At 44.2% G+C, this 26,456-nt stretch overlaps 1 protein-coding gene across 1 annotated transcript in view; it reads left to right on the top strand.

The window, feature by feature from the left end:
* The first annotated feature begins 2,274 nt into the window (after nucleotides 1-2,274).
* LOC105481315 (adaptor related protein complex 1 subunit sigma 3) overlaps nucleotides 2,275-26,456 on the top strand; it is an 81,008-nt gene continuing 56,826 nt past the window's right edge. The window contains exon 1 of the mRNA XM_011740820.2: nucleotides 2,275-2,426. Within this exon, the coding sequence (XP_011739122.1) occupies nucleotides 2,424-2,426 (3 nt within the window). The 5' untranslated portion in view covers nucleotides 2,275-2,423. The remainder of the gene's footprint in view (nucleotides 2,427-26,456) is intronic.

Genomic DNA, 26,456 nt, shown 5'->3' with positions numbered 1-26,456 from the left:
TTCTTTCCCACTAGCAAAGAAACCCTTATAACAGAAGGCTCTGGATGGTGACACAGAGATGGGCCCTGTCCTGAAGTTACCTAGAAAGGAGGAGAAGCACAAACATTAGATTCTATCTAGTTAGATAAAGCATGATGTCCTGAGTTAGGGAAGGAACAGGCCCTGCGGGGAGAACACAGGAGTTAAAAAGTAGCTCTCCTAGATTCACTTTTCTTTCAGGAAGTGAAATCACCCCACTGCCTGGGGTTTAACTGTTGTCAGACAGTCCTCTTCCAATGCCCCCGGCAGAATGTCACAAGTCCAGGTTTCAGAGCTTTGAGGCTGGAGGCTCTGGCTCTCCTGGGGGCTTGCAGTGATGCCCTAATGTAGAGAACACTCATTGCCTCTGGCCCCTGCCCACCTCTGGGCCTCCTGGCACTTAACTCACATAGAGGCCTTTTTTTGAAGTCTTTCCAGAAGGACTTTTTTTTCTTCTTCTTCTTCAGAGCACTGGCTTCTCACATCCAAGTCTCCTGTCACCTCCCCAGAGGGCACTTACTTGACCACTCAGCTAAATCAATGTAGCTTCCCTGTGCCCATCCCAGGAGCTCAAATATCTCCTTCTTAGCACTCATTTGAATTTCTTATATTTTATATTTTATTTACTTGTTTATTATGTGTTGTCCCACAAGAGACTGTAAGCTCCAGGAGACAGACCACCTGTTTGTTCCCAGCTGGGTCCCCCAGGCTCCTGTTGCAGGGCCTGGCCTAGTGATGAATATTTGAGTGTGAATGCAGGGGTGGATGGAGTTCCCCTTACTTTCAGTCACCTGGGTGGGCCTACATCCATAGGAAGGTACACAACAGATCCTGGGAAGGACTTTCACTGATTTGGGGTTCCAGGGATCACCCAGGAAATGGTGTTTTGTTTTGTTTTTTTTTCCCAGACTGAGTCTCACTTTGTTACCTAGGCTGGATGATCTCAGCTCACTGCAACCTCTGCCTCCCTGTTCAAGCGATTCTCTCCTGCCTCAGCCTCCCTAGTAGCTGGGACTACAGACGTGTGCCACCACGCCTAGCTAATTTTTGTATTTTTAGTAGTGATGCGATTTCACCATGTTGGCTAGGCTTGTCTCGAACTTCTGGTTTCAAGCGATCCGCACACCTCGGCCTCCCAAAGTGTTGGGATTACAGGCGTGAGCTACCAGGCCTGGCCCAGGAAATGATTCTTAACTTTTGCAGGGTGTAGGATCTCTTTAGCTATTTGATAAAACCAGTGGACTCCCTTTCTCAAAAAAACAGAAATATGCATTCAAAACTTTGTTTACATCTAGTCTGTCTATCTGGTAAATATAATTAAAAGAAAAAAGAAAAAACTCTGCTTACAGGTTGGGGGTTTAGAGACTCTCAACGCCCCAGGTAAAATCTCTAGACTTAAGAAAAGTCAAGGGGAGGAGAGAAATTGGAGAACCTACTCTCTACACCACAACGTCTTAGGAGAGACTTCTTAAAAGGAGGGCGTGCTGCCGGGAGCAGTGGCTCACGCCTGTCATCCCAGCAGTTTGGGAGGCCGAGGTGGGTGGATCACCCTGAATGCAGGAGGCGGAGGTGGCAGGGAGCCGAGATTGCCCCACTGCACTCTAGAGTGGGCGACAGAGCGAGACTCCGTCTCTAAATAAACAAACAAATAAATAAATAAAGTCCTGCTTAAAATGATCTTTGCCCTTAAACTTCAGAGTTTACTTTTTAAAAAGTGAAATGGGGGCAGAAGGGGATAAGAAATCGCTTCTAGTTCCTTCTCTGCCAACTGCTCCCTCCCTAGGAGGCTCGGGTATAAGACAGCCTCCGGCACTTTTCTGCGAGTATATCGGAAGTATCTTTGTCAGGTCTGATGAACGTTTGTAGAAGGAATACAGGACACAATCGTGCGGCAGAATCGCGAAAGGTCCCCAGAGTTCTCCGCGCAGGGAGTTCCTAGCGGGCCACGAGCTCTCGCCTGCCCACCTGCTCCGAGCTGCGGGCTGTCGGGGTAGAGGCGCGCGCGCGCGCAGGTGCATTCTCCCCAGGTGCGGCCGCGCTGGGCGGGAGCAACTGCGGCCAAGGCGGGGGCGGGGAGGGGGTACAGAGGAGAGGCAGAAAGGAGGAAGGAGGAGGAGGAGAAGGGAGGAGGAAGGAGAAGGGAAGAAAGAAGATGAGGAGAAGGGAGAAGGGGGGGAGCGGGGAGGTGTGCGCAGGGAGGAGGCAGCGGGGAGGAGCGCGCGGGGAGGAGGCAGCCGCGCTGGGAGGAGTCTGAAAACTTTCAGCGCGAGGGCATTGTGGGAAGCAGCCATGGTCTAAGCCGGGCGCCTCACCTGTCAGCCGCACCGGCTCTTGCGCTCGCCTCTCGCCTTCTCTTCTCCAGCGCTCCTTGCTCGCAAGGCGGGGGCGGCGGCCGCCCAGCCACCATGGTGAGTGCGGGGAAACTGCCGGCCCGGGTAGGCGATGGGGGCGCTCGCGCTCCGGGGAGGCACCTGGAGCGGCCGGGCCGGACGCGCGGCCGGGTGGGGGTGCGGGCCGAGTCCTGCCCGGTCCCCCGAACCGTGCGCCCGGGTGGACCCGCCGCCCGGGACGGTGCGGGCGCGCCAGGATCGCTTGCCCGGGATTCCTGAGGCAACGCGGCGCGGCGGCTCCATTCATTCATTCGATCCCGGTTGGCCGAGTACTTAGTCTGTGCCGGGCTCGGAGCTGGGCGCGGGGATGTCGCGGGGGACTAGGCGGAGCCCCTGCTCTCCAGGAAGCTTACCTTCTAGGAGGGGTATGCGGAGGGAGGGAAGCATGTACTATACAAGTAAAATGAAGAGAACTTCTATAGTAAGAAGCGCTCTGAAGTCTCAAATACAACCGGGTGGAGTGGCAACTTTTGATTTGGCAAAGCCTCTTCAAGGACATGACATTCTAGCTGCTGGAGGTCCTGGAGGGGCGCTACAGGTGGATTAGAGAGAGCAAAGCGGGGGGTCGGGGAAGAGAAGGCCTTGTTTGTGGCAGGAGAGGTGGGCATGTGCCAGGTGAAGCGGGTTCTTATAGGCCAAAATAAGGAGTTTGGTTTTGGTTCCAACTGAGTAGGGGAAACCTTGGGAACGTGTTAGCAAGAAAACTGACCTTACCCGTTGTGCACTTTTTTTTTTTTTTTGAGACGGATCTCGCTCTGTCACCCAGGCTGAAGTGCAGTGGTGTGATCTCGGCTAACTGCAACCTCTGCCTCCTGGGTTCAAGTGATTCTCCTGCCTCAGCCTCCCGAGTAACTGGGATTACAGGTGCGCACCACCACACCCGGCTAATTTTTGTATTTTTAGTAGAGACAGGGGTTTCACCATGTTGGCCAGGCTGGTCTCAAACTCCTGACCTCAGGTGATCCGCCTGCCTCGGCCTCCCAAAGTGCTAGGATTACAGGCGTGAGCCACTGCACCCGGCCTTGTGTGCACTTTTAAGAGATCCCTTTGGCTGTGGTTGGAGAATGGACTGGGGTGTGTAAGGGGATAGGGGGTCAGGATGGAAGCTGAGGCCGGCTGCAGCCCTGCTGGTGAGCGATCTGGTGAACTGCACTTGGATGGAAGCGATAGCTCAGGCTCCTCTTGCTCTCTTGCCTGCTGTTTAGGGACAGCCTTTTGAGAGTGTGGTGGTCTGAAAGTCACTAGTCCCACTTCCCCAAGTGTGTGATCACTTCCCAAATCCACAGAAGGGAAGTGACTTGCACCCTGTGGGCCCACGGGAGGCAGGAGTGGGTGGGCCACGTGGGCTAAGAAAGTTGATTAACAAGGAGAGCTGAGCACCTGGCCAGCAAGACCACAGATGCTGGCTCCTGCTAAAGGTTTGGCTGCACACACTGGCGGCGTCATTTTTGTCTGTTGAGGGTTCCTTGTAAATACAGCGTGATGCAAAAACAATGCTGTAAATAATGGAGCAGCTTTCTTGGCTTGCTCAAGTTTCCCAAGGAACAAGGTGACAGATGCCCAGTCCACCAGGGTCATTTGCCTAACGGAGGCTGGAATAAGGCCCTGCCTTTCTGAGTCATCAAAGGCTGCTTTTGTGCTGAGGAATGGGCCAAGGTCTTGTCTCTGAGGAAAAGCTCCTCCTCTGGAAAATACCTATGGTGGAGTTTTATTTTTTCTTGCTGGTGTCATATGTATGATGAGTTGATCAGAAATGTGGGAAGTTTCTTCAGCTTTTCTACAAGATTTTGCCGAATGGGAAGCATTATTGTTATTATTGTTTTCTTCGAGATGGAGTCTTGGTCTGTCACCCAGGCTGGAGTGCAGTGGCGTGATCTTGGCTCCCTGCAACCTCCATCTCCCAAATTCAAGCATTTCTCCTGCCTCTGCCTCCTAAGTAGCTGGTATTACAGGCACCTGCCACCATGCCTGGCTAATTTTTGTATTTTTAGTAGAGACGGGGTTTTGCCATGTTGACCAGGCTGGTCTCAAACTCCTGACCTCGTGATCCACCTGCGTCGGCCTCCCAAAGTGCTGGCATTACAGGCGTGAGCCACCACACCTGGTGGGGAAACATTAATATTATTGGGCATTTGTGATAAGCCAAGCAGGATGTCCTGGTCTTTATATTCATGATCTCATTCAATCCTTGCAACAAACAAACAAGGTTAAGTCTGTTATGCTCGTTGCATTTTATCTGCTCTGAGCTATTCTAGCAGTATGGCTTTGGACAATTCCTTGACCTCTCGGTCTCAGTTTGCCCATTTGAAAAATGGAGATAATATCTCCTAACTCATAAGGCAGAGGTTCTGAAAGTATGGCCTGGGTACCCCCAGGAGTCCCCAAGACTTTTACTGGAGGTCTGCAAGGTCAAAACTATTTTCATAACAATACTAAGATATTCATTTTCCCATTTCATTCTCATCCTCAGAAGACTACAGTGAAAGTTTCTTGCAGCTACATAAGCTGAGATAGTATAACAGATTGAACACAGATGCAGATAGGAAAGTCCAACTGTCTTTGATAAGCCCAGATATTAAGGAGATTTGCAAAATTGTAAAACAATGCCATGCTTTTCACTATTTTTTTTTTTGTTGTGGAAAATATTGTTATTGGTCATAAATATGTTATTTATGTTTAATGTATAATAGGTTTACTCTCTTTTTTTATTTTTATTTATTTGTTTTTGAGACAGGGTCTTTGTGTCACCCAAGCTGAGTGCAGTGGTATGATCACGGCTCACAGCAGCCCCAACTTCCTGGGCTCCAGCAACCCTCCTACCTCAGCTTCCTGAGTAGCTGGGACTATAGGCACATGCCACCATGCCCAGCTAATTTTTTATTTTTGAGACAAGGCTTGTTCTGTCACACAGAGTAGGGTGTAGTGGCATGAACATGGCTCACTGCAGCCTCAACCCACTGGTCTCAAGGCATCCTCCTACCTCAGCCTTCCATGTAACTGGGACCACAGGTGTGTGCCATCACACCCAGGTAGTTTTTTGATTTTTATATAAATTAGATCTTACTTTGTTGCCCGGGCTGGTCTTGAACTCCTGAACTCATGCAATCTTCCCATCTTGTCCTCCCAAAGTGCTGAGATTATAGGCATGAACAATTGGGTCCAGTGGAATTTTTTACTTTTTACAGAGAATGGAGCCTACCTATGTTGCCCAAGCTGTATTGTTTAAAAATATATTAATATCTATTTTTTTATTTTAATTTCAAATACAATAAATATCAGTGGATATAACCTACATAAACAAAAAGGTCTTTGGGATTGGCAGGCGGATCACCTGAGGTTGGGAGTTTGAGACCAGCCTGACCAACATGGAGAAACCCTGTCTCTACTAAAAATACAAAATTAGCTGGGTGTGGTGGCTCATGCCTGTAATCCCAGCTACTTGGGAGGCTGAGGCAGGAGAATCGCCTGAACCTGGGAGGTGGAGGTTGCAGTAAGCCAAGATTGCACCATCACACTCCAGCCTGGGCAACAAGAGCAAAACTCTCAAAAAAAAAAAAAAAAAAAAAGAAAGAAAAGAAAAAAAAAGGAGTGTAAAGGCATCCAAAAAGTTTCATAATCACTGTCCCAAAGTTTAACAGGTACCATGAGTGAATGGGTGTGAAGGTGCTTCAAGCAGCTTTGCCGTTGTAAGTGCTCAGTAACCATCACCTCTTCTCTGTTATTACCTTCAAGTCATAAGAAAGAATTGGCAGCCCTCGCCCAGCAGCTCTGAGATCTTCGTTGAGGCTCACTGTGTAACTGTCTTTCCTGGTGCTTCATTCCTGACTTTTGCTGACTCTTATGCTAGGAAACTGGTAGATGCTTACTGGCAGATCTAGGCACCTAGTACTTTACACACAGAAAATGGTTCTTGATTCCACGGTGCCAGTGACCCTGGTTTCTGGCAGAGAGATTTCATATCTGGTGTATTTTGGGACTGTATTTGTATCTGGATCACACTGTTTGAAGCAATTGTTTATTTCTCCATCTCACCTTTTAGAAATCTCTACCTTGGAAAACAGTGTTAGGGCTACCATGTTTCAGGAATCCCACGGGCTGAGCCCAGGGTGCTTAAAAAGGCTTATGAGGCGGAATGTGTGTTGAATGGTTGGCAATGTTAACAGATGAAGGAGGATTATGTTGTTTATGTATGTATTTATGTATTTATTTTGCCTTTAACAAAATAGGGGTGTATAGGGTAACACTTGAAATGCTTTGGGGTACTTTTAACAAAACCACAAGTGGACTTTGATGTATGTAGTCCATGTGCTTCTGAAAAGTTGAGGTGATTCAAAACCATACTGTGAACAAAACAGTAGAGCCACCCATTGAAAGAAACTCAAATGGTGATCGCTTTGGGAACATGAATAACCATCTTTTTGTGCTGCAAATTCTGTTCTCATAATGTGTGTTATTTATGTAAAGTAGGATAGACTTATGCTAAAAAAAAATCAAGGTTTTTTTTTTGGGTGCACGATTTAAAATCTGACTTGAGAGAACTTACCAAACAGAACTGGAAAGCCATTTTTTATTCGGAATATATTTAAGTTTGAAATAGTAGGAGTACACCCTTCTCCCCCCGCAAAAAAAAAAAAAAAAAAAAAATTCCCTGTTCATTGTAGTCTCATGGAGCTGTGGAGGGTGAGGGTGACTTTTGCTGACTCCCAACTATGAACCTGTAGGTCCTGCCACACCCCCTTCCCCTTCTATATCAATTTTATTGTCTGAGGCTTCAATGAATTGTAATAAGCATGTAATGATTTTGGCAGTTTAAGTTCCAGTTTGAGGGTGAAGTGATCTGTTACACTAATGAGTGCTTTCCTCCTTGGAAATTTGATCTAAGCTGCTGGCCAGTAGTTAGTGTAAGGTCGAGGGCTTTGGGATCCGGGGAGAAATGACCTTTGTGGTGTTCAGTTGTCCCAAGAGGGCTCACCTCCACTGGCCCTTCCCACAGGTCTCCTAAAAACATCAGTGAGACTTGTATTTACTCCTTACCTTACCAGGATTGTTACTTCTGAGTTTCTATCACTCGTTTTTTTTTTTTTTTTTTTTTTTTTTTTTTTTTTTTTTGTGGTGAGTATTGTCAACTGCTGATAACTTTTGTGTGGCATTTTGCCAACAACAGCTGTAAGGAAGCAGCACGCTGTGTATTTGCTGAACTGTGTTGCCAATATCTCTGTCCTTTTGGGTCCCGTGAATTATTTCATTTTAAGACATAATGATAAAACCCTTTCCAACACACACACACACACGCGCACACACATACGTGCACAGACACACACACGCACAAAACTCCTTAAATAATCCCCAGAACAAGTACCCTTTTTTTTTTTTCTTGAGACAGAGTTTCACTCTGCTCACTCTGTTGCCCAGGCTGGAGTGCAGCGGTGCCATCTCTGCTCACTGCAAGCTCCGCCTCCCAGGTTCACACCATTCTTCTGCCTTAGCCTTCTGAGTAGCTGGGACTACAGGCTCCCGCCACCGCACGCCCGGCTAATTTTTTTGTATTTTTAATAGAGACAGGGTTTCACCGTGTTAGCGAGGATGGTCTCGATCTCCTGACATGGTGATCCACCCGCCTCGGCCTCCCAAAGTACTGGAATTACAGGCATGAGCCACCGTGCCCGGCTGACAGAATAAGTTCTTGATGTCTTCATGAATTGTTCTTTTGATATTGTTTTGTTGTTACAATAGCGAGTGGTTCTCCCAAAGACCTGAAACTTCACTGTGGTTCTGTGGTTCATTTCTTCCCTGGGGCCTGCCTTTGTCTCTCTCAGTCTCCCTTTCTGGTATACCTTGTTTTCCCCGATACTTTCCCTGTTTAACCTTTAGTGTCCAGGAAAACTCCCTTTAAACCTATGATACGAAAGCTCCCCCATAACCTGTGATACGAAAGAATGTACACAAATGTCAGAGGCAAATGCCCCTAAATTCTCTCAGTGGCATATGAAACTATCCAGCCAGCACCCTAACTAAGGAAATGTATTGGGCACGGTGGCTCACGCCTGTCATCTTAACATTTTGGGAGGCCAAGGTGTGTGGATTGCTTGACTCTGGAAGTTTGAGACCAGCCCGGGCAGCATGGCAAAACTCCATCCCTATGAAAAATACAAAAAGTATTAGCTGGGCGTGGTAGTGCACCCATGTAGTCCCAGGGAGCCGTGATTGTGCCACTGTACTCCAGCCTGGGTGACAGAGTGAGATCCCAGGGTTAGAGGCTCATGCCAGCACTTTGGGAGACCGAGGAGGGAGGATTGCTTGAGCCCAGGAGTTTGAGACCAGTGAGACTCTGTCTCTATTAAAGCGAAAAAAAAAGATGTATTTCTTGTATCACTGCTAGTAATAAGGCAAGTTAAAAATTTTAACAGTGAAAAAGGGATACTGAAAATCATTCAAGTTAGAAATAAAATGCTATTGACCATCATGAGGAAACTGGCCTCTGCCAACACCCACTTCTAAAAACTTTCCTACAGGCATCACTGGGCTCTGAAAATCCTGCCTCTCAGTAGCTTCTGAAACTGCCTGGGGAAGAATATGATCCCTCATTAGTCTTTCAGTGTGATGGGGCATGAACCTAGTACATTCAGTTAAGAATAAGTGCACAAGAGATTCTGTATTTAATGTCCTTGTTGGATCTTCCCTAACAGGATTTTCTGGGCTGGTAAGAAATGATTGGTGTGGGTCGACACTGAAATGCTGCGGGAGACTTCCTTCTACACTAGGTATATCAAAGATGACGAATGAAGGCATGGTTTGCAAACTGGGATACCCATACCTTCTGTGTACTCATCCTTGTAGACAGGGGTTGTCAAGGGGTAAACACGACTCATCCCTGGAGCATAGTTCAGAATGAGAATTTTTTTTTTTTTTTTTTTTTTGAGAGGGAGTCCCACTCTGTCACCCAGGCTGGAGTGCAGTGGCGTAATCTCGGCTCACTGCAACCTCCGCCTCCCGGGTTCAAGCGATTCTCCTGCCTCAGTCTCCTGAGTAGCTGGGACTACAGGTGCATGCCTACACGCCCGGCTAATTTTTGTATTTTTGGTAGAGACAGGGCTTCACCATGTTGGCCATGCTGGTCTCGAACTCCTGACCTCAAGTGATCTGCCTGCCTTGGCCTCCCAAAGTGCTGTGATTATAGGTATGATCCACAGTGCCCAGTCAAGAAAATATTTTTCTATTAATATATTAATATATTTGGCTCCCAGATGCAAAATTCACACACACAAACCCTAAGACATATATTGTTTATGGCTTGCGGCTTAGGCTACCCTCCTCGTCTCATGAGGCCACCTGCCTTTCCTGCTGTTATAGTTATTTGGATAGAAAATTTGGAGAGAAAATTTACTAAAGCAGGGGACAGTGAACTTTCTCTGTAAAAGGCCAGATGGTAAATATTTTAGACTTTGTGGACCCTACAGTCTTTCAGTATTCCTCAACTCTTCTGTTGTAAAGGGTAAGTGCCACAGACAAGACACAAATGGATGGAGCTGTGTTTTTTTTGTTTTGTTTTGTTTTTTTGTTTTTTTGTTTTTTTTTTTTGAGATGGAGTCTCACTCTGTCACCCAGGCTGGAGTACAGTGGTGTGATCTCAGCTCACTGCAACCTCTGCCTCCTAGGTTCAAGTGATACTCCTGCCTCAGTCTCCCAAGTAGCTGGGATTACAGGTGCCCACCACCTCACCCGGCTAATTCTTAAATTTTTTTTTGAGACAGAGTTTTGCTTTTGTTGCCCAGGCTGGAGTGCAATGGCATGATCTCGGCTCATTACAACCTCCGCCTCCTGGGTTCAAGCGATTCTCCTGCCTCAGCTTCCCGAGTAGCTGGGATTACAGGAATGCACCACCACGCCAGGCTAATTTTGTATTTTTAGTAGAGACGAGGTTTCTCCATGTTGGTCAGGCTGGTCTTGAACTCCCGACCTCAGGTGATCCTCCCGCCTTGGCCTTCCAAGCTAATTTTTGTAGTTTTAGTAGAGACAGGGTTTTGCCATGTTGGCCAGGCTGGTCTTGAACTCCTGACCTCAGGTGATCCTCCCGCCTTGGCCTCCCAAAGTGTTGGGATTACAGACATGAGCCACTGTGCTTGGCTGGAGCTGTGTTTTAATAAAACTTTATTTACAACAACATGCGGAAGGCCAGATTTGGTCTGTAAGTCATGGCTTATTGACCTGTTTTCTAAGGCAGCTTCCACTAATTCATTCATGGGTATATTGGACAAATAATTTGGATGCCTGCCCCATGACAGGCAGGACTGGCTACGTAATTTGCGGTGCCCAGAGCAAAATGAAAATGCAGGGTCCTGGCTGGACGTGGTGGCTCATGCCTGTAATCCCAGCACTTTGGGAGGCCAAGGTGGGTGGATCACCAGGTCAGGAGTTCAAGATCAGCTTTGCCAAGATGGTGAAGCCCTGTCTCTACTAAAAATAAAAAAATGTAGCTGGGTGTAGTGGCAAACACCTGCAATCTCAGTTACAGGCTGAGGCAGGAGAATAGTTTGAACCTAGGAGGTAGAGGTTGCAGTGAGATGATCATGCCACTGCCCTCCAGCCTGGGTGACAAAGTGAGACTCTGTCTCAAAACAAAACAAAATTATGGACTGCAGATACTGGGGAGGTGGGGGAAGATAAGGGTTACAGTAATATCACATTTTTTTTTAAAAACATGATTCAGAAGTCTGTGTAGAACTTTTTTCTTTTGTTGTGTAAACAAGTACTTACCTTCAGTTTCATTACTAAGAAGTCATGTCTTCAATGCTAAGCCCACTACATAAGAGAGTCCTGCCTTTCAAAGGCCATTCTGTCTCTGATAATCTAGTCTACATCAACCATTTTTGCAAAAACTATGGGGAGAGGGCAAGACTTGAATATACAATAAGGCAGGTTTGTCTCAGACGGATGCTTGAAGTTTGTTAGTGGTCAACTTTGAAAGGGTATGATGGATATACCGTTGCTCGCCTCTTACAAAATTTTGCTTGTAACAGAAGTCATCTTTGTCAAGGTATAAAAGGCCCTGGGGATGGATTTTTAATGAGTGTTGAGTAGGAAGAAAATGAAAGTTCTTAATAACCATTAAGTGGTCATTACCATGCAGGGTGTTGAGTTTACCTTAGTAAGCATAGCCTCTTGAACAACGTTCAAAAAAAGCATCTCAAAATTAGCTGGGCGTGGTGGTGCTTGCCTGTATTCCCAGCTACTTGGGAGGCTGAGGTGAGAAGATTGCTCGAATCCAGAAGGCAGAGATTGCAGTGAGCCGAGATTGTGCCCCTGCACTCCAGCCTGGGCAACAGAGTGAGACCCTGTCTTAAAACAAAACAAAAACAAAAAACTCTTTGAAATATGAATAGAGTCCTAAGTTATTAATTTTGTTTTGTTTTGTTTTGAGACGGAGTCTCTCTCTCTGTCACCCAGGCTGAAGTGCAGTGCTGCAATCTCTGCTCACTGCAACCGCTGCCTCCCAGGTTCAAGCGATTCTCATGCCTCAGCTTCTCAGTTAGCTGGAATTATGGGCGCACACCACTATCCTCGGCTACTTTTTGTCTTTTTAGTAGAGACGGGGTTTCACCATGTTGGCCAGGCTGGTCTCGAACTCCTGACCTCAAGTGATACACCCCCGCTTGGCCTCCCAAAGTGTTGGGATTACAGGCATAAGCCACCATGCCTGGCCCCAAGTTATTAATGTCTTATTCAACTTCAGAGTTGTACTGAAAATTTCCTGGAATTTCTGCCCCCTATTTCCAGTCTCTTTTTTCTCCTTGGATGACTTGAAACACAACACAGGACTAGTCTGCTTCTCAAAGGACTCCAGGAGAAATTCAATCAGCATATTTACTATAGGAAAAAATTAAACAACTGACAGGTGTTGTGGATATATTCAAAGTTGATTACTCTGTCAGGGAAAAATGATGAATGGAAAAATAATACTGTTTCAGGGTATTTCCCACCTGTTCATCTGTGTGTTCTTTTTTTTTTTTTTTTACGAGATGGAGTCTCACTCTGACATCCAAGCTGGAGTGCAGTGGCACAATCTCGGCTCACTGCAACCTCTGGTCCTGGGTTCAAATTATTCTTCCACCTCAGCCTCCCTAGTAGCTGGGATTACAGGTGCCCGCCACCACGCCTGGCTAATTTTTGTATTTTGAGTAGAAATGGGGTTTCACCATGTTGGCCAGGCTGGTCTCAAACTCCTGACCTCAGGTGATCCACCTGCCTCGGCCTCCCAAAGTGCTGGGATGACAGGCCTGAGCCACCGTGGCCAGCAATCTTTGTGTTCTTAACTGCAGTGGTTATTACTAATAGGAAAAAACCCCACAAGTATAAGATCTATTTCTTGATTACAAGATACTTGTCGTGTTGTTGGGAAAAATTTTTTACATGCATAGCAAATCTAGAGTGGAAAATTAAGCTCTGAAGTATGTCGTTAAATTATATAATTACTGCAGGAATTCAGTGGGGAGGAGATGGGAGACAGGCCTGGGGCTGAGCCTGGAAGGGCGGGATGACCCCGCCTTCAGTTTTCAGAAAACAGTGTGTGTATGAGTGTCTGGATATATGTGTGAGAGGGAAGGGATCAGTGAGCAGAATAAAGAAAGGGAATAATTATTAAGGAAATAGAAATGCTGGAGGAGAACTGGGTGAAGGTCGCCCATGAGCAACTGTTTTCTTTTTTTTTTTAATTATTATTATTATACTTTAAGTTCTAGGGTACATGTGCATAACGTGCAGGTTTGTTACATATGTATACTTGTGCTATGTTGGCGTGCTGCACCCATCAACTCGTCAGCACCCATCAACTCGTCATTTACATCAGGTATAACTCCCAATGCAATCCCTCCCCCCTCCCCCCTCCCTTGACACTCCCATCTCCACCCTTTCTCCCCAACTCTTCCCCTCCAGTTAACCCCACTAATGACTTATTTATCCAGTATTATTGGAGTGACATTTCCCACGTGTAAATTTTTCACATAACTAAAAAACAAACCTAAAAAAAAATTAGAGTTAAAAAATTATTAATAACTTCCTTTTAGGTCAGTTGCGGTGGCTTATGCCTGCAATCGCAGCACTTTGGGAGGCCGAGACAGGTGGATGATTTGAGGTCGAGTCGAGACCAGCCTGGCCAAATGGTGAAACCCTGTCTCTACTGAAAATATAGAAATTAGCCGCGCATGTGGCAAGCACCTGTAATCCCAGCCACTCGGGAGGCTGAGGCAGGAGAATCACTTGGACCTGGGAGGAGGAGGTTACAGTGAGCCGAGATCACGCCACTGCACTTCAGCCTGGGTGACAGAGCAAGATTCTAAAACAACAACAACAACAACAACAACAACAACAACAACAACAACAACAACAAAAACCCACCTGCCATTTGAATTTGGGGAAATGAATCAAAAGTAGCTTGTGGCTTATCCAAAGTCAGGAGGTGCCTCAGCCACTCAACTGCATGGCTTAGGGGATGACCTTACCTTACCTTCCGCACAAGGTGTGATGCTGTTGAAACTGCAGGTCTATTTAGGAGTCTCTATGTATATCTTTTGTCTCTGAGTGGATTATCTCATGTATCTTTTTTGGATATTTTTGTGTATCTTTAAAAAACCATCTATAGCTGGGCCCGGTGGCTCACATCTGTAATCCCTGCACTTTGGGAGTTTGAGGCAGGCTGATTGCATGAGCCCAAAAGTTTGGGACCAGCCTGGGCAATATGGCAAAACCCCATCTTTACTGAAATCATACAAAAGTTAGCTGGGTGTCTGGGTGTGGTGGTGCATGCCTGTAGTCCCAACTACTCAGGAGGCTGAGGTGGGAAGATCAATTGAGCCCTGAAAATTGAGGCTGCAGTGAGCCATGATCACACCACTGCACTCTAGTGCAAGATCCCATTTCAAAAAACAAACACACAAAAACAACGATAAACCATCTACCATCTCCCTCTACGCGCCTATGTGTCTGCTCCCAGGCTCTCTTCCTCTGCCACTTTAATGTGTACTTTGAGAAGGGAAGCTTATTTTTTAAATCTGTTTTTAAAAATGGACAAAAATTGAATACATTTACACTGTACAACAGGCTGTTTTGATATGCATACACATTGCAAAACGGTTAAATCAAGCTAATTAGCATATGTATGACTTCACCTATTTATAATTGTGTGTGTGTGATGAGAACACAGAAAATATACTCTTAGTCATTTTCAAGTATACAATACATTGTTATTAACTATAGTCACCGTGTTGTACTATAGACCTCTTGAATTTACTCCTGTTGTCTAACTGAAAGTTTGTATCCTTCAACCAATATCTCCCCAATTTCCTCTGTCCCCCCAGCCCCAGGTAACCACCATTCTACTCTCTGCTTCTATGACTTCATCTTTCATTGATTTCACATTTAAGTGTGATCGTATGGTACTTTTTCTGTGCTTGGCTTATCTCACTTAACATAATGTCCTCCAGGATCATCCATGTTCTCACAAATGACAGGGTTTGTGAGAACCCTGGCCTTCTTTCTAAAGGCCAAATACTATTCCATTGTGAATATATACCACAATTTCTTTATCCATCCATTGATGGACATTTAGGTTGATTCTACATCTTGGGCCATTGTGAAGAGTGAGGCAATGAACCTGGGATTGCAGATATCTCTTCCAAATGCTGATTTCGTATCCCTTGGGTATATACTCAGTAGTGCGATTGCTAGATCATATGTGAGTTCTATTTTTAATTTTTGGGGGGGCCTTGATACTGTTTTCTATAATAGCTGTACTAATTTACATTCCCACCAACAGTGTACCAAGGTCTCTTCTCTCCAACCTTGCTAACACTTATTATCTTTCATCTTTTGATAGTAGCTTTTCTAACAGGTGTGAGGTGGCTTTTCACTGTGGCTCTTAATTTGCATTTCCAGATGATTAGTGATGCTGAGCATTTTTTTTCCCATATACTGGTTGGCCATCTGTATATCTTTTTTTCAAGAACTGTCTATGTAGGTTCTTTGCCCTTTTTTTTTTTTTCAGTTGGGTTTTTTTTTTTTTTTTTTTTGCTATGCAGTTGTTTGAGTTCCTTATGTATTTTGGACATTAACCCCTTACTGGATTTATGGATTGCAAATATTTTCTCCCATTCCATAGGTTGTGTCTTCACTCTGTTGGTTGTTTTCTCTGCTGTGCAGAAGCTTTTTAGTTTGATGTAATAGAGGAGTTTATTTTATTTTACTTTTATATTTATGTATGTATGTGTGTATGTATATATGTATGTATTCATTTATTTTTGAGACGGAGTTTCGCTCTTATTGCCCAGGCTAGACTGCAATGGCACGATCTCGGCTCACTGCAACCTCTGCCTCCCAGGTTCAAGTGATTCTCCTGCCTCAGCCTCCCGAGTAGCTGGGATTACAGGCATGCACCACCATGCCTGGCTAATTTTCTATTTTTAGTGAAGACAGGTTTCTCCATGTTGGTCAGGTTGGCCTCTAACTCCTGACCTCAGGTGATCCACCTGCCTCGGCCTCCCAAAGTGCTGGGATTATAGACATTAGCCACTGCGCCCGGCCTATTTTTATTTTTTTAAAGACAGGATCTTGTTATGTCACTCAGACTGAAGTGCAGTGGAGTGATCATGGCTCACCACACCCTGGGCTCAGCGATCCTCTTGCCTCAGTCTCCCGAGTAGCTGGGACTACGGGTCGTGATACCATGCCAAGCTCATTTTTTCTATTTTTTGTGGCGACAAGGTCTCACTATATTGCCCAGGCTGGTCTCGAACGCCTAGACTCAAGCAGTCCTCCAATCTCGGCCTCCTAAAGTGCTGGGATTACAGGCATGAGCCACTGTGCCTGGCCAGGAGTTGATTTTGATAGCAGCTTAAGACAAACACCATTAGAAAGGCAGAATTGCATATTGCTTGGAAGGATTGCTGGACTGGACGATGAGGGGCTTCGTTTCTGTACTCAGCTGTGCCGATAACTGCAACCTCCCCGCAATGTCTAGCTTCTCTGGGGCCTGTCCTCGGTTGTCAAATGAGAACTTGGGCCTGAGATACAATCTTAAAAACCCTTTCTGGCTCTCAGTCTGTTTTCAGCTACAAGAAAATATTAATATGCCTCTATGAACATAATGTACATTATTTTCCGAGTATGTCAGAATCCAAAGCAAGGCTGGCCTAACGCTCAGTTGTTAAGCATATGTCCTTGTGTTGCTGTTGCCCAGGAGCCAGGCTCATCCAAGTGTGGCTGGAAGATGGGGGTTTTCATGTCCACAGCTGGCTGGAGGGGCCAACAGCCACGCACATAGGAGGCACGTGGCTGCATTGCTCACGAGTCTTGCCTTGCTCGTGAATCTCTGTGTGTGTAGCTGCTATGGTAAGCGCAGTTTTGCCTTCAATCAGATCAAGTGAGAAGCAGCACAGCACTACTATTTTGCTTTAGGCATGTATTTATTGAATACCTACCAGAATTGGGACATTATTAAGACATAAAAAGTTAACAAAACTGGCTCGCTGTAGTGGCTCACGCCTGTAATCCCAGCGCTTTGGGAGGCCGAGGCAGGTGGATCATGAAGTCAGGAGTTCAAGACCAGCCTGGTCAACATAGTGAAACCCTGTCTCTACTAAAAATATAAAACATTAGCTGGGTGTGGTGGCGGGCGCCTGTAATCCCAGCTATTCGGAAGGCTAAGGCAAGAAAATCGCTTGAATCCGGGAGGTGGAGGTTGTAGTGAGCTGAGATGGTGCCACTGCACACTCCAGCCTGGGTGGCAGTGAGAGATTCTGCCTCAAATAAATAAATAAATAGATAGATAAATAAATAAATAAACAACGTTAACAAAACTGATTATGCTTCTGCTCCAGGGAGGGAAGGCATGCATACCTAGAGCAGCTTGGATGTCGTTCTAAATAGAGGGTTTCTCTCAAGAGCATGGAAGGTGAAGGTATGGTCGGGAGGCTCATGGTGCGTGGGGAACTATGTGCTTTGAGAGGGCCCTGAAAGTATGTTAGAGACTTGGGTTAGTGAGAAGCGTATTTCAGGCACGATGGGGAAGGAGGAGCTGGGGCAGTGAGACTGGTTCCAGCAAGGTGTGTTTCGGGTTTGCAAAGCAGATTGGTTTGGCTGCGCATGGGAATGAGTTTGGGAAACACACACATACCCCCAAAACGTCAGTCGTCTAGTCCTGGAGAAAAAGTGGAATCATTTGGTGGAGGATGTTGATTTGCAAAGGAAATTTTCTCCTTGTCATTTGTCTGGAGGGCAGTCCAGGAAGGTATGGCTTTTTTTTTTTTTTTTTTTTTTCCCCCTAGTTTGGAATCACTGAATCATCATTTCCTGGGGATATAGAATACAAGTAAAGTAATCGGTGCTGTTGGGACAAACACTTAGACTGAAATTCTTGCCTTTCTGTGACTTTTTTTGGATGATAGGGATAGGATGTACCCCTATAGATGTTACTGATTTAAAGTATTAAAGTGAAGTTTAAAGTTTTATGTTCATTTTCTGATATATAAGATGAGTTAAACAAGCACACCCCGTATCTCAGAAAAACTTGAACTCATCTTTGCCTTGGACATTTTGAAAAAAATATATTCAGGCAATAAATATTTATTGAACAGCTATATGTCAGTCGATGCATATTAAGTTCCAAACCATTAAGTATATTTAAGAATAAAACATTTAAAAATGTAATGGACCTAAATGCGAAAACTTCAACTCTGGTCCCTTGTGTGAATCACTGGGAAAAAGACCTTTTTCTTACATTGGTTGCAAACTAAATGTCTTTCAGTCTGAGAAAAAAACCTTTTAAAAGTGAGCTTCCTTGAAATAATAGACTTGTCTGATTTATTAGCAAAATTGACATCAAAGTGCCTTTAAATCATGATAGAAACAAATTCTGGAGCTATTAGTTTAGGAAACATTATGCCAATAAAATTTGCATTGTTGCAATCTCTTTTACACATAAATCAGTTTCAGGGTCAAAACACTGATATTTTAAAGGCCACACTAAATCTTTCTAGCAAGTGTTACATTAAGATTTTTTTTAACATAACTATCTTTTAAATCCCATTTTTCCTGAACTCATTTTTTATAACCAGTGAATATAATAGTATTTTATCAGTAAAAGTTCAAAAAGCAGAAAATTTAAGGTAACTAACTTAGCAATAATCACTGTGTTTATAGCAAATGTTTGTAACATGAGTGCTTCTATAATATACTACTAATTTAGAATTATATTCTGTACTAGAGTCTTGACTATGGAAACTAAGAATTTAGGACCTTGAGCAAAAATGGCCAAAAATGATGCAAAATTCTTTTTTTGGTTAACTGTGAAATTAGATAATCACAAAGATAGTAGGACTTTAATTTTTTTTTTTTTTTTTACACAAAGCATCTTGAAGCAGTATTTTTTTAACACCCTTGAAAGATATATAATTAAATGTCAGTTTTATTGCCAACTGCCAGTTATTTATGGATGCCAATGACTTTATAGTTTATTTCTGTAGCTACACATTGCTAAAATCGGGTTAGATTTCTGCATTTTAAAAGAACAAATTAAAATATTTGGCAAGTGGAAGAAGTGAGCAAACCGTGTGCTTTTTCTCTGATGAGTGATGTAAAGAAAAATTATTTCCAGCGAAAGAGACCTGAAAATATCTGTTGCATTCTCCCTCCAAAAAGCTTTATGCAATTCAGCTACTTGGCAGGTAGATTAAAAATAAACAAAAAGCCAGTGTTTAAAATTGAAGATGTTAAATCTCTCTGCATGTAACTGATCGCTATGACACCAAAACAGTCCAGGGCTGGGTGTGGTTCTGGCATTCACTGTACTACTTACTACTTTCATGTAGGGAGATGGAAGCCACCAAGTAGAGGAGAAATGCCATATTCATTTCACTACTCACCCTCAGTCACATCACATGATGAGTGTAGAAAAAGGCCCTGAAAAAGTACGTAGTGGGATTTGAGCATGAAGCCTGGTTCACTATCAGGTAATTAGCCCTGCAGTTACTTTAATGGCAATTAAAATAGTATTAAATTATTTCCCCATGCCTGAAGCTTAAATCTATAATCATTAAGTGATGTCATCTTTAAAGCAGCCAGTGGTCCTTAAGGATTTCTGGTATAAGAACAACTTTGAAAATTTGGCCTGCTGCAGTGGCTCATGCCTGTAATCCCAGCACTTTGGGAGGCCAAGGCGGGCAGATCACTTGAGGTCAGGAGTTTGAGACCAGACTGGCCAACACAGTGAGACCCCATCTCTACTAAAAACACAAAAATTATTTGGGTGGGGTGGCGCATGCCTGTAATCCCAGCTAGTCAGGAGGCTGAGGCAGGGGAATAACTTGAACCCCAGGAGGTGGGGGTAGCAGTGAGTTGAGATTGCACCACTGCACTCCTGCCTGGGTGACAGAGCAAGATACCATCTCAAAAAAAAAAAAAAAAAAAAAAAAAAGAAAAAATTTGCTAACGTTTCTGGGTCTTTTCCCAAGAGCACTGCTTATAATTCCAAAATTTTTCATATGCTTCTAGGATGCCTACAGACACTCCTTTTCCTTCCAGATTATCTTGGAACCTAGGACTTTTTTTTTTGTTTTTTGTTTTTTGTTTTGAGATGGAGTCTCATTCTCGCTCTGTTGCCCAGGCTGGAGTTCAGTGGCTCGATCTCGGCTCACTGCAACCTCTGCCTCCTGGATTAAAGCGATTCTCCTGCCTCAGCCTCCCAAGCAGCTGGGACTACAGGTGCACACCATGATGCCCAGCTTATTTTTGTATTTTTTGGTAGAGACTGGATTTTGCTATGTTGCCCAGGCTGGTCTCAAACTCATAAGCTCAAGGGATCCACCTACTTTGGCTTCCAAAAGTGCTGGGATTACAGGACTGAATGAATTGCGCTTAGCTGGACATTTTTTATAGAGGTATAGAATCCAAGCTGCATTTGATACCTACCCTGCCACTTATATTTTGACAATTCTGGGAAAGTCTTTCAACTGTCAACAACTTAATCTTTTTTGTCTTCAATATGACGCATTGCCTAGATTTGGGGATTAAACAATATAATGTACATAAAAGTGCCCAGCATCATGCCTGCCATGCAGTGGGTCATTTGTACTGATGAATGTAATTGTCATGTAGAATACCATGTTCTTGTTATTTGGTCAGCATATTTGTCTCTTTTTGGAAAAAGGTCTCCTGGGAAGTTAGATGATGATCAGAAAATTTCTTGGGAGAGCTTAGAATCAGAGTAGTAAGAGTTAGTGGGCCAAATAGTCTCTGATGTTCTTCAACTCATAGCTGTTGTATCTATCTCCATTCCAGTTCAATAAATCAACAGTGGATACACAGAGAAGCCAGACAGGGCATCTTTTCCCAGAGATATGGTCCCAAACTCTTCCAAATTGTTTTTTTTTTTTTTTTTTTGAGACAGAGTCTTGCTCTGTCACCTAGGTTGGAGTGAAATGGCGCAATCTCTGCTCACTGCAACCTCCACCTCCCGGGTTCAAGCAATTCTCCTGCCTCAGCCTCCCGCGTAGTTGGGATTACAGGCATGCACCACCATGCCTGGCTAATTTTGTAATTTTAGTAGAGACGGGATTTCTCTATGTTGGTCAGGCTTGTCTCGAACTCCCGACCTCAGGTGATCCGCCTGCCTCAGCCTCCCAAAGTGCTGGGATTACAGGCGTGAACCACCATGCCTGATCCCCAAATTGTTTTCTTTTTCCGGGACTCTAAGCAGACCATTGCTGTTAACACATCTTTCTTCAGGCAGACCCTGGAGCCAGGTTGACTTTTGGTTGTCATCCAGCCATGTCTTACTAACATTATGCTGTGGTCATGTTGAGTGGACCACCTCTCATACAGAGGGCTAATTTTATTGCCTACAGGCTATTTTATTTTATTTTATTTTATTGAGATGGAGTTGTCTCACTCTGTTGTTGAGGCTGGAGTTGCAGTGACAGAGCTCAGCTCACTGCAACCTCCGTCTCCCAGGTTCAAGCGATTCTCCTGCCTCAGCCTCTCGCATAGCTGGGATTACAGGCGTGCGCCACCACGCCCAGCTAATGTTTGTATTTTTAGTAAAGACAGGGTTTCAACGTGGTAGCTAGGCTGGTGTTGAACTCCTGACCTCAAATGATCCACCCGCCTTGGCCTCCCAAAGTGCTGGGACTACAGGCGTGAGCCACTGCACCTAGACTGGGCTATTTTATTTTAATTGCCAAGTTATGGGGGATTGTCTGTCATCTTTTATGAGCAGTCTGTAATATGTTGACTCTGGTGTCATGGATCTATTTAACATAGACTCAAAAGCCTCATATTGGTAAACAGCAGTCCCACTGACACTGCACATATGTGAAAACGGCATTGATTGCAGGGAGGGTTGAGGCGTGGATGCCGGGAAGACCTCAGGCTTCGGTGTCAGACTGATCTCATTAGAATCTCTCTCTCTGCCACTTACTAGCCTTTGAGCTCAGTCATTGACATAGGTATTATGGGACCCTATCCATGGTCTCCTGTGAATACTTTCTGTTCCTTGCTGTTGGTTCTCGTGATTGTTATGGTTTGTGGCTACTCACATTTCATGCTTCTCTTAGCAAAGCTACGTGTTCATGGCTTGGAAACCTGGCTTTGCTTAAAAAGACCATTTGATCTCTTCATTTGTTTTTGACAAGTGGCCAGTTGAAGTAGTTTTTTCAGAAGCATGGAGAAGGAAGGAAGGAATAATTGCCCACTATCTGTCAGAGAGGTTTATCATCAAATAAATTACATTGCATTCCTCATTTAAACAATCAACCCAACTGGTGATAAAGTAGTACAGTAAGTCTTCACTTAACGCTGTTGATAGGTTCTTAGAAACTGTGTCTTTAAGCAAAATGATATGCTGTATGCCATAGGAACTTGAAAAAAAGTAACTTGATTCTCTTTTTTAAAGAGGTCTTCCTTTATTGCCCAGGCTGGAGTGCAGTGGCATGATCACGGCTCACTGCAGCCTCAGCCTCCCAGGCTCAAGTGATCCTCCCACTTCAGCCTCCTGAGTAGCTGGGACCACAAGCATATGCCACCATACCCAGCTAATTTTTGTAATTTTTGTACAGATGCGGTTTCACTGTGTTGCCCAGGCTGGTCTCGAACTCCTGGGCTCCAGCTGACTTCCTGCCTTGGTCTCCCATAGTGCTAGTATCAGAGGCCTGTGCCACTGCCTGTCCCTGACTCTTGTTTCTGTCAGTTAGCCTGTGGTAAAACTAGTTTTGTTACATAGTATGTTGTTTTGCTTAAAGTTTCAGTTTTCAAGAACCTATTGCTGAAGTTAAGTGAGGACTTAAAAACTGTATTATATTCTGTGGAATACAGAGTACTGTATGCATAAGAACAGTTTATATGCTCGGATTATTTGCTGTAGAATTAAAACGCTTTTGTATTTATTAGGAAACTAGGACCGATTACCTTAGTTTTTCAGGGTTCACAAGTTTGGTTGGCTTTACAAATCTATGCATGCATTCATTTTACATTGGTTAGTACCACAGTCCTCAGGAATTTGAAGGTGGCTTGTAAACTTGGGAGGGAAAGTGATTTTTGTTTTGAGACTTGGGTCAGACCCTAAAGAATCATTACTTAGGGCTGACTGGAATTAATTAACCGGATCTTTCTGCTTTCCTTGGATTGCATCCAAAATCAACCCTGGTTGGTTTCTGCCAGCATTAGCTCCTTCATACTCTGCATCTCAAAGATGTGTTATAGACTGTAGCCCATGACTAAAATTTACCAAGCAAGGAGAACTGATGACTATGTTCTTAGTTTGATACCAAAAAGTACTCAAAGATTTTCCAACATGGTTTATGGCACATTGACATTTATTTTCAGAATCAGTGATACTGTTTTGCTAACTCTGTCACCCCATTGGTAAAATGAATGGAAAGTCTAAGTGAAATACTAAATCACATTTATTTAAAATAAAGATTGGGGCCAGGTGCACTGGCTCATGCCTATAATCCCAACACTGAGAGGCCAAGGCAGGAAAATCGCTTGAGCCCTGGAGTTCAAGACTAGCCTGGCAACATAGTGGGACACCCCTCTCTACAGATAAAAGAATTAGCCCGGAGTGGTAGTGTGTACCTGTGGTCACAGCTACTTGGGAGGCTAAGGCAGGAGGATCTCCTGAGCCCAGGAGGTTCAGGCTGCAGTGAGCTGTGATCGTGCCACTGTACAGCAGCCTGGGTGACAGAGTAAGACCCTGTATCAAATTTAAAAAAAAAGTAAATAAAAATTGAGTCTTAGTTCTTATTGTTAGCCTGAAATCTCCTGTGTAGTTTGAGAACACCTGTCATATTTTTTAGTTTAATGTACAAACCTCATTTTGATTGAAGTGTAACTAAGAGTTCTATATTTGAAATGAGAATGTTTTGCAAATAGTGGAGGTTCATGTGACCAGTGAGAATTTCGTTTGTGAAGTTTGTTAGGGTCTTTGGAAAACTAACCCCATGTTCAAGTCCCTGATTACTTTGTCCTGGAGGGCCAGGAATGGTCTAAATGTACATTCAAGTACATTTGATTTCAGAATTAGGTGATGCCTGAGGAGCAGAAAGGCCAACCCCTTGCCATTTTTGCCGCTTTATTAAACTTCTTACAGTGGACATGGTCTCTGCTGAGGCTGCCGGCTATGAACTAGATGGGGCAGAACAGAACGTGAAAGGCAGAGAACAGCCATGTCCCACTGTTAACACAGAAAACAAAGAACAGAGTGCGAGATATCCAGTGATGCCAGCCGTATCCACTGAGGCTCTCCCCACTGTTTTTTTCTCTTGCTTGCTTCACGAAGTCTTTTTCCCAGAGTCACAGAACGTCAGGACCTCTCAGGGTTGGAAAGCTCCTGCCACTTCCATTTTCCGAAGCCACTGGTATGTGAAAAAATGAGGGTAGTGTGGAAACAAGGTTATAAATATTGGGGCACGGCCGGGCGCGGTGGCTCAAGCCTGTAATCCCAGCACTTTGGGAGGCCGAGACGGGCGGATCACGGGGTCAGGAGATCGAGAGACGATCCCGGCTAACACGGTGAAACCCCGTCTCTACTAAAAAATACAAAAAAATAGCCGGGCGAGGTGGCCGGCGCCTGTAGTCCCAGCTACTAGGGAGGTTGAGGCAGGAGAATGGCGTAAACCCGGGAGGCGGAGCTTGCAGTGAGCTGAGATCCGGCCACTGTGCTCCAGTCTGGGCGACAGAGCGAGACTCCGTCTCAAAAAAAAAAAAAAAAAAAAAATAAATAAATAAAAAATAAATATTGGGGCACATCTGATGCTAGCTGGTGGCACATTTTATTTTATTTTATTTTATTTTATTTTTTTTTTGTTTTTTTTTTTGATTAGAAATTTTCTTTATTGAAGAGTTTTAAGTGTTTTTTAGGTTAGGATTCATGGTAAAATCAGTAATGTAATATATGTTTAGCTACTGTTCAGTATTCCCAAATGGCTATAAATTATATGAAGTGGTGTTCAAAGAGGCCATTTAGTAAAAGTGGAATGAGTTATTGAGTAAGCTGTGCTTAATACCATAAAATATTATATTATCCTTTCTTATGAATGCAAGCTTAAAAGTTTATAATACCACCTACATTAGTTGATGTTCTACAGCATCTTATTTGAGTCTCACAACAGCCCTATGAGGTAGAGTTTATCAGTCAGAGGTCTTAGTTATTAGATTGCTACAAAAGTAATTGCTATTTTTGCAATTACTTTTAATGGCAAAGACTGCAATTACTTTTGCACCAACCTAATACAAACAACTATGAATTCATCTTGGTTAGTTTGCCAAAACCTCAGACATATAGAGCAGTCTTAGAGAGGATCTCTGACAGGGATGAGGATCAGGCTCTAGGCTAAGCATCTAGCCACAACAGCCCCCAACCGTAATCCACAGAACCGGCACAGTGAAGAGACTGTGTTTGTGGTGGCACATTTTAAAGGCTTGCGCTTAACGAGGTAATGAATGTGTCATTTATAAAATACATTTCCTTCTGCCTTCTGCAGAATGTTTTAAGGATTTATAAAGATGCATGGGCCCACTCTCTGTGCATGCCAGGAGCTTGGGCTGGGAGGCGGACATGCGCTTATTGATGTATAAAGGATGTCTGTCTTTTGGCCTCATTGGGGTTTCTCTGTGACAGCCTAAATAAGGCCATGATTCCAAGTGTGGGACCCTTTGTGGATGTGAGGGCTGCCCCTCCCTTCTTACCCCTTTCACTCAAGGAACTACCTTCTATTCTGAGGATGATTTGTTTGTCTTTGCTATCCCATACATTGGTGTTCACCTTTTAGCAAATGTCTTATGAAGGGATAGAGGGGCTGTGTCAGAGTGTATTTAGCTTAGCTGTGTTCTCCAAACTGGGCTATAGTTGGTAAAAATATTCAGAGTTGGGGATCTGCTGCCAGCCTGCCTGGTTTCTAAGCGCAGTTGTACCGCTTATAGCTGTGTGACCTTGGACAAATTACTTAATCTCTCTAATCCTCAGTTACCACATTTTAAAAGATGGAAAATAATTGTTATCCTCATGTATTTGTTGTGGGGATTAAGTGAGGTAAAATACTTAGCACAAGATGTGACATGTAGTAAATGATATTCCAAATAATGTACAACAGTAGTAAATTAATATTATTTGGCACGGAGAAGCTGAACATCATCTCCAGGCGTAAACTTTCAAAGGCACACTTTGAAATTCATAGGAAAATTGCTCACTAAGGTTTCAAAATGGCATATGTGGGCCGGGCATGGGGGCTCACTCCTGTAATCCCAGCACTTTGGGAGGCTGAGTGGGGTAGATCACTTGAGGTCAGGAATTCGAGACCAGCCTGGCCAACATGACAAAAACTCTTCTCTACTGAAAATACAAAAATTTTTATTGTAAAATACAAAACCTGGGCGTGGTGGCACACGCCTGTAATCCTAGCTACTTGGGAGGCTGAGGCAGGAGAATCACTTGAGTCTGGGAGATGGAGGCTACAGTGAGCTGAGATCATGCCACCTCAGTCCAGCCTGGGTGACAGAACAGGACTC

The sequence above is a fragment of the Macaca nemestrina genome, chromosome 11, assembly GCF_043159975.1.
Source record: "Macaca nemestrina isolate mMacNem1 chromosome 11, mMacNem.hap1, whole genome shotgun sequence".
Classification (NCBI taxonomy): Eukaryota; Metazoa; Chordata; class Mammalia; order Primates; family Cercopithecidae; genus Macaca; species Macaca nemestrina.
The sequence above is the reverse complement of the archived record's forward strand: the minus strand, read 5'-3'. Positions and strand labels throughout refer to the sequence as shown.